Source organism: Manis pentadactyla, chromosome 2 (assembly GCF_030020395.1).
Source record: "Manis pentadactyla isolate mManPen7 chromosome 2, mManPen7.hap1, whole genome shotgun sequence".
NCBI classification, from domain to species: Eukaryota; Metazoa; Chordata; class Mammalia; order Pholidota; family Manidae; genus Manis; species Manis pentadactyla.
Genome location: NC_080020.1, coordinates 43,092,345 through 43,105,868, shown reverse-complemented (window position 1 = coordinate 43,105,868; position 13,524 = coordinate 43,092,345). Strand labels below are relative to the sequence as shown.

Genomic DNA, 13,524 nt, shown 5'->3' with positions numbered 1-13,524 from the left:
AAGTCCTTTGGGCTGCAGAGAGGAAACAAAGAAGAAAGACACCGTTAGGGTAGAACAGTCTGAGCAGCTCCTCAGAACTGCCTTTGGGCTCACCAGAGATCATCTTCTTTCGGCCAGAGTTCCAAAGTCTTGTATGGCTTTAGCTCTGCTGTTGACTTAAGCTATGGGGAGAGTTCTGTTCCAACTGGACCACTTTTTCCAATATTTTTTTGAGAGGAAAGGAAGGTGCACAAGTAACACATATTTATTGTGGAAAACATTGACAATCTTAATAAGTAAAATGTAAAAAATTCTAAAAAACAAAACTCTTCAACATAGTGTCTCCGAGGGGCCTCACTGCATCTGAGACGTCTGGGAGGAATTGAGAGGAGCAGAATCTGTGGTCTTGGCTCCCACGGAGCTTTACTCTCCTTTGGGAGGTGAGGCAAACAGACAGCAACACACGAGGTGGAAGGAAATGTGATGAAAGACCAAAATGAGTTGTGCAGAGGCTAAATGATGCAGAAGTTCAGGAGTTCAGAGAACCGAGACATCAATGCAGGCCGGAGAGGCTGGGAAAGCTGCGGAGAGAAGGGTGGGAGGCTTTGCAAAGCTGGAAAGAAGTGTATCAGTTTCCTGGGGCTGCCCTCACACCGTGCCACATCCAGGGTGGCTTACAACAACAGAGATGGATTCTGTCACAGTTCTGCAAGCTGAATCTGAAATCTGAGGAGTTAGCAGGGCTGCACTCACTGTGAAATCTACAGGGGAGAGTCCTTTCTTGCCCTGAAATCCATAGGGGAGGAGGCTTTTCCTAGCTTCTGGTAGTGGCTGTGAGTCCTTGGCCTTCCTGGGCTCGCAACTTTGTCACTCCAGTCTCTGCCTCTGTTGTCACATGGCATTGTTCCTGTGCATCTCTGTCTCTTCATCTTATAAGGAGTCCAGTCATATTCAATTAGGGCCCACCCTAATGGCCTCAGTTTCACCTGATCACATCTGCAAAGACCCTATTTCCAAATAATGCCTCATTTCCAGGTACTGGGAGTTAAGACTTCACTTATCTTTTGGGGGCTCACGATTCAATCCATAATATTGTGATTAGATTTGGATGGAGAAGGGATGTTGAGGACTTTGGAGGCCAGGAAAAAACAGCAACGTATATGTCAGTGGGGTGCCTAGCACAGTTCCTGGACTGGGTAGGTGCTCAGTAAATGTCTGTGGACCGAAGTAAGAAAGAATTAAATGAGGCAGGCTGAGAACAGTTGTGAGACACCCCTAGCTGCAGAGCTGTTGCACTGTGAAGGAATTGGGATTTGAGGGAAATGAATCTGGCTGTAGAGAGCAGGTTGAATGGCTGGGGAGGGAGACTGAGCACTATTAAATCAGTAATTTCTCTGCTTCACCCCTTCTGTGATTCTGATTGCTGAAGGCATCAAGTCTGCCCCATGGATGCTCCACCGTTCAGGTGCCACCTGCCCCTATGATCCCATTTGGTGCCATTCTGCTCCAGTCTTCTGACCTCCTTTCTGTTGGTTAGGCCTTTCAAATGCTCTTTCTACTCAGGGCCTTTGCAATTTTCTTCCTCTACTTGAAAATCTTTTCTTTCAACCTCTACCCTCATCTGATTCCTTCTTTTCCTTTGGGTCTCAGACCAAATAATTCTCCCTGAGAGAGTCCCTTCCTGGCCACCCTAGCTAGTGTCCCCACTTCCTTCTCATTCTCCCCATTCTCATGCTCTGTCTGGGTCTTACCCTGAAATTATTTCCTAGTTATTTCCTTGTAATCTGTGGTCCTGTTGTTTATTTGTGGTTGCCTGGGTCCCATGAATTAGTTTTCTATTGCTGCATAACAGTCTTACCACAAACTTGGCTGCTTAAAACAACTCCATTTATTATTGTGCAGTCACCTGGGGGTCTCTGCCTCAGGATCTCCAAAAGCTGCAGTCAAGGTGTTGGTTAGGGCTGTGGTCTCATCTGAGGCTCAACCAGGGACAGATACACTTCTAAGCTCTCAAGATTGTTGGCGGAATTCAGTTCCTTGCAGCCTGTGCGATTGAGAGTTTGGGCTTTTGGGAGCCATCCTCAGTTCCCTATTGGTTGGTTGTGGAGTTTGTTCTGGGCTCCGTGCCATGTGGTCTTCCTTAGTGGGGTTGCTGGCTTCAACACAGGTAGCAAGGGAAAGATTCCCTGAGCAAGACACATAAAACAGCTGTATGTAATATAATCTCGAAGGGACATCCTGACGTCTCTGCCATATATTGGTGAGAAGCAAGTGAATAGGTCGTGCCCATGCTTAAGGAGAAGGGATTACACAAGGGTGCTAATACCAGGAGGCGGGGATCATGGAAGCTGCCCTAGAATCTGTCTGCCACACTCACCAAGAGAATGAGAGTTCCCCGGAAGGAGCTTTTTGTTGTTGTCCAACACTCTATCCCTACCCACAACAGAATGCCAGGTCAAGAGCAGATGTTTAAGAAAGGCATATTGTAGGAAGAGAAGAGTGGAAAGGAAGGAAGGAAAGAAGGGACGTCCTGCTTTCCCCTCGACATGTTTTAACAGCAAAACAAATCTGCTCGCACTTCTCCTAAGGCAGTGCCTCTGGGCTTTCATGCATGCTGTTTCCTTTACTTAGAATCCTTTCCTCCCTCTCACATATTCCCATGCCAGCCAACCTGGCTAAGGCCAACACATTCTTAAGGTCTCAATTAAAATGTTTCCTCTTCCTGGAAGCCTCTACTGACCCCTTAAAACCCAATTACTCCATATTCCTTTCCATACTCTCCCATAAGCTTTTGTTTATACCTCTGGCACAGTACAGAGCAGGATTCTGTAAACCACAGCCCCCAGGCCAAATCCAGCCTTCAGCCTGTTTTGTAAATAAAGCTTTATTGGAGCACAGCCATACCCATTAGTTTGTGTATTGTCTATGGCTGCTTTCATGCTGGGAAGCTGAGTTGAATAGTTATGATTAAAAATATGGCTGGCAAAATCTACATTATTTACTATCTAGCCCTTTAAAGAAAAAGTTTGCCAACCCCTAGTATAAAGTGTTTATTAAAATCTATGGTAACTGATTCTCTATTTATTTCTTCCCCACGAAACTCCACATTGCTCAAGGGCAGAGACCATGCAGTGCTATTTACAGCTCAGTTCTGTATCCCAGCAGTGAGTGCAGTACCTGAAATTTAATGCGCAAGACGTATTTGTTGAATGAATGAATAAATGAATGAATGAAAAATGTGTCATTCAGAAAAAGAAGATAGGTAGAAAAACTCACATTAGGATTATTTAAAGATGGTTGATTTACAAAGGGACTATTTCAAAAGTGTGGGTGTGGTTCAAGGAACAGGACTGGAAGCAAGGGAGCTGTTGCCACCCCAAAGCCAGAAGAGTTGAGGGTCTAGAGTGTTCTAGAACCAGCGAGTAGTCAGTCATGAAGAGGAGCCGTGACCTTTGTGGAGACATGAGCTAACCTGGCTGATCCTTCAAGGAGGGAACCAGGACAATAAATACCCTCTCCTCACTCTGCTCCCTTCTTCCCACCTCCTCTTCAACTTAAAGACGAGCAATAGGGCCCAGGAGCAAGCCCTGCAATGTGGTCCTTTTAAGTCCACCTCCCAGGTTAGAAAAAGGTGGAGAGAGAATAAGTGCAGCTGAGGCCAGAGTCCCCTCCCCAACATATTCTGGTGTGGTTGGAACCTCCTCTTTGCTGGTGGTAAACAAGGGGTCAGGATGGGCCATGGGACGCCTGAACTCTGGCTCCTCTCACCCTCTTCTTGAGCAGGGCTCCCCACATGCAGCCCTAGGGTCTCACACATGAGTGCATCACACCATAGGAAGGCTTATTCAGGAGCTTGCTGCCCTTGCCTTCAGACCTTTCATTTCCCTGTGATTCCCATCATTGCCCCTGCTGTCACCACAGTGCACTTCCTTCCCATCTGCTCCAGGTCTTCTTTCTAAGGTCCTACTCTTACAGCAGTCTCAAACCTCTGACCCCTATGCCCCATGGAATCTAGGCCACACTTCTTAATATTTAATTTTTCACATTCTTACATTGTTCTCCAAGTAGTCCCTCTCCTCAACTAGAACCCAAGCTCTCTGAGGACAAGGATCAAGCCATTTTTTTTAAACCCACATGGTCTGGACCCCCAAAATATAAGAATTATAGATCTCAAAATTATGACAACCTATCACAATAGGATATATACTAGGCATCATGCCGAACATGCGTTTATTACAAATGCCCACTGGTTACCCCTATAGTGGAGAACTCCTGCATTGGAAGGTGGTCCTTACAAGTTCAACTTATGCTAAGACCTTACGTTCCTTCCTGAAACCCAGAAGGCAGCACTCTTAATCAATCCTTCCTTCCTTCCTTCCTTCCTTCCTTCCTTCCTTCCTTCCTTCCTTCCTTCCTTCCTTCTTCCTTCCTTCCTTCCTTCCTTCCTTCCTTCCTTCCTTCCTTCCTTCCTTCCTTCCTTCTTCCTTCCTTCCTTCCTTCCTTCCTTCCTCTTTCTTTCTCTCTTTCTTTTTATTTATTTTATTTTGGTATCATTAATGTACAATTACTTGAACAACATTATGGTTACTAGACTCCCCCCATTATCAAGTCCCCACCACAAACCCCATTACAGTCACTGTCCATCAGCATAGTAAGACACTATAGAATCACTACTTGTCTTCTCTGTATATACTGCCTTCCCCATGCCCCTGCTACATTGTCTGATAATTGTAATGCCCCTTTTTCCCCCTTCTCCCTCCCTTCCACCCATCCTCCCCAGTCCCTTTCCCTTTGGCAACTATTAGTCCATTCTTGGGTTCTGTGAATCTGCTGCTGTTTTGTTCCTTCAGTTTTTGCTTTGTTCTTACACTCCACAGATGAGTGCAATCGTTTGGTACTAGTCTTTCTCCACCTGGCTTATTTCACTGAGCATAATACCCTCTAGCTCCATCCATGTTGTTACAAATGGTAGGATTTGTTTCCTTCTTATTGCTGAATAATATTCCATTGTGTATATGTACCACATCTTCTTTATCCACTATTGTAAATAGTGCTGTGATAAACATAGGGGTGCATATGTGTTTTTCAAACTGGGCTCCTGCATTCTTAGGGTAAATTCCTAGGAGTGGAATCACTCTTTATTCTTGTACAGGGTGCAGGGGAACTTAAAGTCTGGTCTGAATTGACGGTGTAGTCTCTAACTCTGTAGGCTTCACCATCACAGAGAAACATCTTTTTGAAGCCAATCGTAATCTCTACCTCGGCTTCCCCTCCCTCCTAGTTGTTGACTGTGGGTGAATAATTAACCACTCCAAATGTTGTTTAGAAAGTACTTCTTCACACAGTTTACCTCTTGAGTCTCACAGTAATCCTAGAAAGCTGGTATTCTCAGTCATAGCTTACAAAACTCTTAATGATACCAACACCTGGAGTTCAACAAAGTGAAATGACTTCCTTAAAGTTACACAGCTAAGAAGTGAGGACTCAGTCCAGAGCTGGGTTTAACAATTGATGCTCTTTCCTCCACACCAGGCTGCTTTACTGCAGGTGGTTTTTACTGCTCCCCTTCCCAGAGGGGCCAAGATGAAAAGGAAATTTTGCAGGATTGCCACAGAGTGGATCAGAAAAAGGGTATGAATGTTTATGTGCCGAGATCAGGACAGTGGACTGCCCTAGGACATTTCTGTTTCATTTTTTCCAGTGTTGTTCTAAGTTTTTCTCCATCCCCACCCTACAAAAAGTGTCAAACAGATGTGAAAATATCACACCGGAATGGGGAAAAAGAATGCAGGAAATTTCCATGGTGATGGCTGGTTACGAAAGCAAGATGGTAGATGATGAGCAGCATGGCAGAAACCAGACATGGGCAAAAAGAGCAAGAAAGCACTTCCCCCTCAAGTTTGCAAAGGGGCTCAGCACTCCCACTGGCCCAGACCTCCATCTTGGCTGGGGGTGGGAACAGTGAGTATGGATACTGCAGGAGTACCATATTCCTTTTTTCAAATCATAGGGATGGGAAATTCTGTTCTGTTCTATTCTTTTTATTCATTTATTCATTAATTTTTCTTTCAGTCAGCAGTTAACCTGATCAGCAGTAGAAAAAACTTAGACTCTAGTTATAGATGGGCAGCAAGAGGTGATCAATAACATGACCTCTGCATTCAGAGAGTCTGAGATCACATCCCAGCCTTTGCACTTACTGGTTGTGTGACCTCATGGTAAGTTGCTTTATGGGCAAATCTCCTAAGCTTAGGTGGGGACAGGGGAGACTAAGCTCCAGCTTCCTCATGTGAAAAATGGAATAATAATAGTACCTACCACATATAATTGCCATCTGGATAGGAGAGAAGGAACATACAGTTTTTTGCACACTGGCCAGTGCATAGTTTGGGCCCAACAAATATCAGCTCTTATTAAGGCTGATCTTTAGTATTTTTATCTCTTGAAGGAAGATAATAATACCCATGTTTCAGAACTGTTGCAAAGAGGAGGGAAAAAAACAAACAGAAAAAGCTGGAAGGCTCCTGACTCAGATATTGCATTTGTCAATGTAGACTGCTGTAACAAATAGGGCCAAAATTTCAGTGGACTAAGAGTTATTTCTTGAACATGTCTGAATCTAATGTGGTAAACAGAGAGGGAGGACTGTTTCATGAAGTCATGTAGGGACTCAAGCTCTTTGAATCTTCCATTCTTGGAATCCTCCCCTGGATCCAGCCCAAGATGAGGGATGAGAAAGAGTGTGGAGGATCAGGCAGGGAAGTGTTATGGATGAGGCCTGAAGGCAGCATATATTGTTTCTGCCCATGTAATAGTGAGAACCAGTCAGTCACATGGTTGTACCTACCTGCAAGGGAAACTGGGAAGTGTAGTCCCTGTACACCAGACATAGGGAAGTTGGTCGACAGAAAATAGTGTTTGGTGGACACCTTGCCAGCCCCTGCCACAATGTTCAGTGAATGGCACCAACTATTGTGATTACTAATTTAACACCGGGGTGAATCCCATAGTATGGAAAGCCCCACCTGAAGGGATGGGCAGCCCTAAATATTCAGTCTTTACTCCTCAGAGCCTGAGAGAAGGACCAGTTCCCACCCCATTCCTGCAATGACATGGTATCTTTGGCCCCTGTGAGCTTTCCTTGACCATAATTGAGGATCTCAGGGTTGTAAGAAAGCCTTAGAAATGGCATTTCATTGAGAATCATGTGAATGGAGCTCATTGTTAATGGCAAATTAAATATTCGGGAATTATCTTTCTCTTCCATCTCTCTATTGTTGAAAAACAATCACTTCAAAACTTAATGTCTTAAGACACAGCACTCATTTTAGTACACTCTCTCACAGTTTCTGTGGGCAGAAATTCAAGAGTGGTTCAGCTAGGTGATCTGGCTTAGAGTTTCTCATCAGTCATAGCTGGAGTTGGAATCTCACAGGTGTACCTCCTACGTACCTCTAGGCTAGGAAGAATCAAATAGCCAGGGTGGAGAAGCTAGGGCTCCTCAGGCACCCCTCCCATGACCCCCGTCTGTCTCTGGTCCCCATGCATGGTCTTACCAGTGGCAGCTTTAGGTCTTCTGGTCTTCACATGGCAGCTCGGGGCTCCAGTGAGAGAGCCAGGCAGTTACTTACTGCCTCATCTAACCTTGCTTCAGAAGTTCCCCAGTGTCATTTCCACTCCAGTCTTATTTGTCCAAGCAGTCACAACGGTCTGCTCAGGTTCAGGAGGAAAGAGAATAGACTCCTCCTCTTGATGGCAGAATTGTCAAAGAAACTATTTGCAGACATGTTTTAATACCGCTCCACAGCCCTACCCCACGTCTAGACACTGGAGTGGCTTCCCCATCTAGGACCACTCCTTGGGATCATGTGTGCAGATGGTTCTGAACTCATATAAGGTGAGATCTGCCGAGTTCCTCAAAGGCCAAAGGTGAACGTTAAGAAATCTGGCTAAAGTTCCAGAAAGAAGAGGCCCGGATTGGGACGATAGGGGCTGGGGGAGGGGCTAGCACATGAAGTAGTGTATCTTTTTCTCAGTGTTAATTTAATTAATTCCCATTTCAACTAAGCATGTTTGCAGTCCAGGCTTTGGGCTTCTCAGATCCCAAAGTCTGCAAGTAGGGGAATAGTATGTAAAGCATGGGGGCTCATAGAAGTCAAGTAAATCTCTCTGACTCCCACAGCTGGGAGTTGGGGATGGGAAAGAGGTTTGAACCGTGACCTATCTCCCCTCAGAGCCCACATGCTCCTGACCTTCTCCCTGGAAGTCTGGCAGGGTTGGGAGAGATACCATGGAAATAGGTGTCATAGAAATGCTGTGAGAGAGAGGCCAGCACAAGAGGCCACTTGTGGCACTGTCACTCTGCTTGTCATCCGCATGCACCCCTCATTGATCTGTATGAAGACAGCATGCCAAGGAAGTCTCTTGGGGAGTCCAGGATTTATCTCTAGGCACAGAGTTTGGGGTAGTGTGGTCAGCTGCTCTCAATGCACTGAAATGTCAGAGTGGAGATGGTGGGGAGCACAGTTCAACTAATTGTAGTAGCAATAGCTGCCATTATCGAATATTGAACAAGTGCCAGATAAGGACTGTGTATGCATCATCTCATTTAACCTTCATAAAAACTCTTAAGGTCAAGATGGTTACCCTCATTTTATAGATGGAGAAACTGAGCCTCAGAAACGATGTAAACTGCCCTTAGGTCACTCACTATGTGGCAAGGCAGGGATTCATAAATATTAGTTGAAAATATTGGTGCCATAGCCACTAGCACAAGCTTCAGAGATACCATGCTGTGTCCCCTTAATTAAACCCTTAGTTGCAATGTCATATCTGCAGTTGTCAAGGTCCTCAAACATCTGTCCCAATTGAGATGGGAGGTGAGAAGAACACTCAGGGTTATTATGAGCACACGCAGATTCCTCTCTGGGTGCTGGTGTTTAATCCTTGCACGGGCAGCCTGTCTTTATTTCCCTGGGTAATTCTTGCGCTTCCTTTACCTGCATTCAGCTTAGTCTGGGCAGTGTAAATACTGTCTTTCTTCATCACAGGCTGTGTAGGAAATACTGTGATTGCTATTTTAGGTAGTGGAAGCCTGGAAGAAGGAGAGGAAGTGATTTCCAGGTGAGGTTACTCAAGAACTCACTTGATTTCCAGTTCAGTATTATTGCCAATACCAGGAGACTAATCCCTCCTTATACAAAGTACTAGAATCTGAAAATTGTAACTCATAAGTCTTTCTGAAGCATGATTGCAGGATGGCAACTTTAGGACCTGACTAGGAAAAGCAAAGAAATTGTGGATATTTGGATGGGGATCTGTCATTGGGAAAATGGCCTCTTAGTACTTAAATGTTTTGGAGGAAAGCAAAACCAGTTTATAGAAAACCTTGCCAAAACTCCAATTTTGCCAAAATCCTGAAAAGTTTCTCATAAGGAAGGAATGATTAATAGGGATTGACTGATCAGCATCCATGATTAAGAATTGTAACATTCACGGTGCTTTAAAAAAATTTTTTTTTTTTGCATCAAGTCTTAGATAGTTTTTGTGAATGCAGAATATTTATACAGTTGTTCCTAGGTTCATTCTTGACTTTGGTTTTCCCTAACCCAGGTTTTGGTGCCCCCCTTCCCACCCCCTTGTGCAAATACCACCATAACGCTTTCAGTTCTTCATGGCAAATCCTCGTCTTTGGGGCCATTTTCAAAAACTTAAGCCTAAGCTTGAGGCAGAAGCAGTCCATGTAGCTGTCTACCTAATGTATGAGATTAGTGCAGTTACCTCTACTCTGTGCCAGTCACATACCCTCTATGTTGGGCTATGGAGTTAAAGGAGATACTATCTTTGCCTTCAGGGAATCTGCACATTAGCCAGAAAAGAGACAGTACCTAGCCAGGCACCAAATTCAGCCAAGATTATTTTGATTTCAAGTGATAGAAAATTCAACTCAAACTGGTTTAAGACAAAATGTAAAAGAGGTAGGATAGTATGGGTCATGTAATTTCAAAATACAGAGGTATCTGGCTTCAGGCATGGGTGGATCCAGATACTCACAGGGTAGCACCAGGAATCAGTCTCCTAGTCTCCTGACTCTGGAAAGCTCTTTTTTGTGGTGGCCAGGTGGCTTCCAGTGGTGCTGAACAGCTTAGAAAGCCCAGTGGAGAGGGAGCTACTGGGAATTTGAGTCATGTACATGTTCGTGAAACAATTACTGTGGTTAGAAGGAATGGAGATGGTTATAAGCCTGGTCTAGATCAAGCCTGGAGCTGAGAAGAGGAATCAGCCTCACTTATATGACATTACCTGAGAATTGGGAGAGGGGGCTTCCAAAGAAACTTTGTTACTGGACGAAGGGGCAACAGAAGCCAAGTAGATAAATATAACAGGGCTCTACTATATACATAATAGACAGCTTATTCCATACAATGTCCTTAATTTAAGGTTGGTTGGGCATGCTCAGGGGATAACGTTAATCATTGGAATTGCCTTCTCCTTGACAAGCAACATCCTCCAGTCCAAGCCAGTCTGGGTTAGATAGACCACAAGTGTAGTCTGCAAAAATCTTACCCAAATTTCTCTCCATTACAGTGACCTGGACAGAAATAATATCACCAGAATCACCAAGATGGATTTTGCTGGACTCAAGAATCTCCGAGTCTTGTAAGTAGTATATGGCTCTCCAGTGCAATTTCATTTTCAGCTCTTCAGCCTTGTGAAAATGTTCCACTGCCCTGACATCACACCCCTAAGCAGGAATTCACCGTTCTGCAGCAAAAAGCCCTTTATAAGTATACCCAGGTTTTCACAGGTATCTCATTCTGTATCTCCATGCTGTAGGCTTGGCTGGACTGATCGAAGAAGTCTGTGCCAGTAACAGGGAAAACAGAAGGCTATGCATGAATAAATCAACATGCCCAGCTTATAGGATGACAGCAATGTCAGGTTGACTAACCATGCTTCCCTTCCATAGAGGTTATAATTTCTTCTCCAGCCTGTGCATTAAAAGAACAATCAGGACAAAAGTTATTTATCTTGTTGCTTAATGGAGAGAAGGGGAGGAGGGTGGGAGAGAGTCAGACAGGGTCAGAGCTCTTGCTGAACACCCACAGCTGTGCTGACGGTAGCAAAATTTGAGATGGGCTTTGGTGCAACAGTGAAGCAACAAATGTCAGATTTCATTGCTAAATCCTATGCGTGGTGAGGAGGTGCCTACACGCTTGTCCATTGACAAGTCTCAGACATTCAGAGGCACAAGAAAGGAGCAATTGGACCCTCTTTCCTTCTTTACTCAGAGGTTGATTTTGACCTGTAAATGTGGCTCCAGATCTGGAGCACAATCTGGGCAATCCAGCCATTACCCTGGTGTTTTTTTGTGTCATAGAATCTTGGATGTCAGACCTTTACTAGAAGTAGCAGCTATTGCTTTGGTATCTAAAGCCACTTCCTTCTTTTTACTAATAGTCCTTTATAATATGATGAATTTTGTTCTAAGAACAGGAAGTATCAGGTTCTGGTCCTGATTCAGAATTAACTGCCTGTGTGACCTTGGGCAAGTCACTATACCTCTCTGAACCTAAGTTTTCTCATCTGTAAACCACCGAATGAATAATGTATTAGTTTGCTAGGGCTACTGTAACAAAAGACCACAAATTGGGTGGCTTAAACAAAAGAAGTTAATTGTCTCACTGTTTTGGAGGCCAGAGTCCAAAATCCAGGCATCATCAGGGTCGGTTCCTTCTGAGGGTCATGAGAGGAGGAGCTGGCCCAGGCCTCTCTTCCAGCTTCTGGTGGCCTCAGGCATTCCTTGGCTTCTAGATGGTCATCTTCTCTCTGGGTCTCTTCACATTGTCTTCCCTCTATGCATGTTTGTATCTAACTTTACTCTTTTTAGAAGGACACCAGTCATATTAGATAAGGGCCCACCTAATAACCTAATTTTAACTCGATTACCTCAGGGAGGACCCTATCACCAAATAAGGTCACAGTTTGATAGACTGGGGGTCAGGATGTCAACACATGAGTTTTGCAGAGGATACAATTCAACCCGTAACAAGTGGTTAGAAGTCCTTCTATCTCTCACAGTTGCACATACAATGCCCTATGATTTTAACATTTTCATGAAGAGTCTGTTTATTCTCACTACAACTTGTGGAGCATTACTTGTATAACATTGAGAAGTAGATAGTGGTAATGATGCCCTACCTGGACAGAAGAAACAGCGGCACAGAGGGGTTAAGTGTCCAACTCCACATGGCTATTAAGTGCAGGAGGAGGAATCAGAACCCAAATTTGTACTTTCTAATCTCTACGCAGTGCCTCTGATCATTCGCATTATCAAGTTAATAAGAAAGGTAAAGACCAAGAAAGAGGAGTCTACCCATTTTGTGACTGCAGCACTGGTGTGCAAGGGGCTTACCTGTTTCCCTAAGCCTCGGTGTGTGGGGACTCTGGCATCTGGATGTTGGGCCTCCAGGTAGCAGCTGCTCCTCCCTCCATGTGTAACTTCTTTGTCCTGTACCTTCTCCTTTCTCCTTTCTCCATCCTCAGAGGGGAGACCCTACCTTCTGGCAAGTGTTCCTTGTACCCTGAACAGTCATATGTCTGTCAAATGGCTAGTAGCTCTGATAAGGTATGTGTGGATGAGAACTGCGATTGGGTTAAGGGTGGGGGAATTCCATGGTTCAGTTTTAGGGTGATCTTTATTGAAGAGAGAGAGGCAGTACACTCCCCCTTTCAGGTCACTTGCCAGCTTAAAGAATAGACATTTAGATTCCCCCTTTATTTTTTTCTCTTTTCCCCCTGCATCTGTGAGAGATCTCTTTTCATACAAGTCAGAAATTTCACCTAATGCTTCTTTTTCTAACAAAGTCAGAAAAAAGAAACCCTTTAATTTCCTTACCGTTACATCAGAAAGACAAATAAAAATTCCAATTTCCATGTCTGATCTGAGGAAGTAGAAAATTTGAAATAATCACAAAAGATTGCATTAATATCCTCTTATGGTCTACAACATTCCTTTGACTAAAGTTTATCTTTCCAGTTAATTGGTGCATTCTTCTTATTTTGATAAGCAATGCCAAAACACTCTCCCTTGCCCCATTTTATAGACTTTGTTAATATACTGTGTTTCATGATCTTCCTTATCAACTCAAAGACAATCCCACTCAAGTGGCCTTTTATTATTCTGAAAGGATCTGCTAGGTGGGGTAGCTGAATTGCTTTCTGACACCAGTGAAATGTCCAGACATTTAAACCATATTTCCTTCAATCTTTTTAGCTGAGTAACCTAGACAACTATCTTTTTTGAAAAGCTTTCATCACACCTTGGCACATTTCCTATATCTGTGTCTTATTTACAATTTATAGTGAAGCCAGAAAAGACTCAATAGTCTTGAATAATTTGAGCTTGCCACCTATTTCCATGCAGAACTATTAATTCAGTGCAGGTGAATGGGCAAAAGCAGATAAAGTGGAGACTGGGTAACTTCAGCCTCATCCAAAGGCAATTTTCCCAAATGCGGTGCATTCATGGAAAAGACACAAGAA

The 13,524-nt window shown here is 44.0% G+C and overlaps 1 protein-coding gene across 2 annotated transcripts in view; it reads left to right on the top strand.

Annotated features, from left to right (window-relative positions):
* The window catches only part of SLIT3 (slit guidance ligand 3), a 588,416-nt gene that overhangs the window by 33,578 nt on the left and 541,314 nt on the right, over nucleotides 1-13,524 (top strand). For both annotated transcript variants that reach the window (XM_036884704.2, XM_036884703.2), the window contains exon 2: nucleotides 10,567-10,638. In XM_036884704.2, coding sequence (XP_036740599.2) covers nucleotides 10,567-10,638 — 72 coding nt within the window. The remainder of the gene's footprint in view (nucleotides 1-10,566; nucleotides 10,639-13,524) is intronic.